The sequence below is a fragment of the Biomphalaria glabrata genome, chromosome 3 (genome assembly GCF_947242115.1).
Source record: "Biomphalaria glabrata chromosome 3, xgBioGlab47.1, whole genome shotgun sequence".
NCBI lineage: Eukaryota > Metazoa > Mollusca > Gastropoda > Planorbidae > Biomphalaria > Biomphalaria glabrata.
The window spans coordinates 8,538,897-8,542,146 of record NC_074713.1 but is presented as its reverse complement, the minus strand read 5'-3'; the positions used below and the strand labels follow the sequence as shown (position 1 = coordinate 8,542,146).

At 36.9% G+C, this 3,250-nt stretch overlaps 1 protein-coding gene across 1 annotated transcript; it reads left to right on the top strand.

Annotated features, from left to right (window-relative positions):
* The first annotated feature begins 1,192 nt into the window (after positions 1-1,192).
* On the top strand, positions 1,193-2,257 carry LOC129925000 (uncharacterized). Its single transcript, XM_056022800.1, has one exon. It carries the CDS (start codon positions 1,193-1,195, stop codon positions 2,255-2,257), a length of 1,065 nt encoding a protein of 354 aa, XP_055878775.1.
* Positions 2,258-3,250: the final 993 nt, after the last annotated feature.

Sequence of the window (3,250 nt, the reverse complement as noted above, 5' to 3'; positions counted from 1 at the left end):
ACTTGGTCATATTACACGAGGTCTTATTTTTTTTTTTACAGATTTAATTATATTTCGTATTGATTTTTTTCTACTAGACGCCCTAGCAATGAAAAAAAGAAGATATAATTATTTTGTCATTTAAATTTGAGAGGGAAAAAAACAGGATTGCAAACAGAGATTGTTATATCACACAAACTCGGAGACGTCTTTCAGCGTTTTTGCCACGGAGAAGAAATATTCAAGCCATGTTCTTGTCCTTTTTTTAAAATGTAGTAATGCAATACCAACAGATATAGTCTTAGATCCTTAATAACTTGAGCTAAATTTAGTTTTAAAAAATGTCCAGATTTAATTATGAGAACATAAAGAACATTAATCCTAATGGTCAAGAACTATTATGTTTTATCGGAGTAGTCTCCCTTGTGTCTTATAGTTTCGTTATGATTCCATGCAATATGGCGGTTGCTAGGAAAGCAGTGTTTTACTATTACTATTACTTTTTGTTAGTTGTTCACTCAACTATTTATTAACATGGTGGCAGCGAAGTATCAAAACACACAGTTTTAGAAACAAAAATGAGTTATTACGGAATAACTAGAGAATAAAAATATAATCTGTTAATCAGGTCGAAATCTAGATCGAAGGTAACAAAAAGATGAAGAATTTGCTCAAACCCCCAACCTACCTGAATATAACTGAGGGCAACATCTCAGAAAACTTTAGAAAATGGAAACGGCTTATGGAAGTTTACATGACCCAAAACCAAAGTCTGGCCTAAGAGCTATTGAGATTCACGACCATTTCATGTATGAGCAAGATGAAAAACCCAACGACCCTAGGACTGTACTTAAAAAATTAGAAGAGTACTGCAACCCCAGAAACAACGAGGTGTTGATTCTGGAATCTAAAAGAAAGCTTCCCCTTCGACAGTTTCCTGACACAAGCAGAGAAATGCAATTTCAAGGACAAAGATAGATTGTTGAGAGACAAAATAGTGTTCTCAATGAATAGACAAATTTAAGAAAGATTATTACGGTGTGAGGAACTGACACTGAAGAAAACCATAGGTATTTGCCAAGCTTTCGAACAATCCAACAACAGCTTGAACGAACTAAACAATGCCGAAGCACCCATTCTTGTCGACAAAGTAAGACCTAAAGACCCCAGAACAAAACCTTGATTATAGACTGCCGGTATTGCGGGAAAACCCATGAACATAGGAAATGTCCAGCATGGGGACAAGATTGTGCTAAATGGAAAAAAAAAAAGAAACCATTTTGCAGCTAAGTGCATAAACACAATAAGGATACAAGATCCCGCTGAGAGTGACAACGAAGATTACCTCAACACCCTTAATGCACTGAATGCACCAAGTGACAAAATGACAGCGGTATTCTTGATCAACGACCAGAATGTAAGATTTCAACTGAACACGGGAGCAGACGTAAACATCATTTGCAAGAGATTCGTAAGGAAAAGCCAAGTCAGAAAAACATCCCAAACTCTTACCATGTGGAATCAGTCAAAACTGAAGCCATCGGGCATGACTGATATCATTATGACGAATCCGAAAAAAGGCAAGCAAGAAAAGGTGCTATTCACCGTTGTGGACAACGGGTTGCAATGTTTATTGGGTTTACAGACTTGCAAATGCTTGGGACTAATAACTGTCAATAATGAAAATTTCATTGCACCAGTCCACTGTGAAGAAAGCAATCTGGGAGATTTAGGCAAAGCTCACCTCACTGTTGACGAAACAGTGGCACCAGTGGTCTCCCAGTGTCGGAAGAGCCCCCATACTATGAGAGAAAAAGTCAAGAAAGAAATCGAGCTTTTGGTGAGTCGGAAAATACTTGTCCCTGTTGACAAACCCACTGACTGGGTCAGTCAAATGGCTTTGGTCAAGAAACCAAATGGAAACCTCAGGATCTGCATTGACCCACAACACTTGAACAAAGCCCTCAAGCTAGAACACTATAAACTTCCAACTCTAGAAGATATCTTACCACAATTCAAAAATGCCAAGATATTCTCCAAGCTAGACATAAAAGAAGCCTATTGGCATATCCGATTGGATGAATCCTCAAGTTGGCTAACGACAATGATCACAGCTTTCGGTCGTTTTCGATGGGCTCGACTTCCATTTGGCCTAAATGTAAGCGGGGAAATGTTCCAAGAGAAGTTATCCCAAGCCCTTGAGAGACTAGACGGATGCATCAACGTGACAAATTGCATAGTCCTAGCTAGAACGGCGCGGGAAGGTCTAAGTCAGTAAAAATAGCACATTAGGTGTCAGGACTTTGTATGATAATATTACTAAATTATTATTAGATATTCATGTGTCTATGTATTGCAGTAATTTTGAATTACAAATGTGTCTATTTATTAAATCAATGCAAATTACAATGTGTGCATGTATTGTAATTATTTTAAAACTTGTAATATTTTAGGCCCAAGTTCATCCCGACAGTCACACCATACGCACTCTGTTATACATAAATATACGAGGTGTATGATGATTTAAATAAAAATAATGAATTTAATCTAATGTCTCTGAAAGACACAAAGATAAAGGCACATTCCTCGTCCCATATGCTAGGACAAATTTGTACAAATACTCCTTCTTCCCTAGTGCTATTAGAGCATGGAATGGGTTGCCTGAGCTAGCCAGGAAAACCAGTGACTTGGCAGAATTTAAGTCATTGGTTAATATGCATGACTAAATGCATGACGCGTAGGACGTAATCATCTTCTTTTTTGAAGTAACGTCTGTATTATATAAGATAAGATAAGATATATTTACGAATGAACTGATATATGAATAATAATAATGGTATGAATATTAATAGATATATATATAATAAGATGTAATCTAATATGATTCAGTTGGTCTCTTTTAAACATAAAAATAATTATGAAACACATAATATATTACCTTAGCTATAATATGTAGTACAATGGACCACCTAGACCTTCAATCTCAAACAACAACTGGTAATACATGTAGATCTAGCCTCTAGATCAGATACTGTTCACTGACGACAATTCCAAAGTTCATAGCTCACACTGTAACATCAGGTCTGGACACAGCAACCCGCAGTGTGGAATCTGGAACCTCAGACTCATGTAAACAAACTTGAACGTCAGATAGAACAACTGAGATGAAGATCTCAGTCCTGTAGACTAAAGCTGAAATCTCAATATTGAAAACTGAGACTTGACACTGAGTCTAACACTGAGACTTGACACTGAGACTTGACACCTAGAC

Coding starts and splice junctions, on each gene's coding strand:
- LOC129925000 (XM_056022800.1), top strand. CDS start 1,193: ATGAACATAGGAAATGTCCAGCATGGGGACAAGATTGTGCTAAATGGA.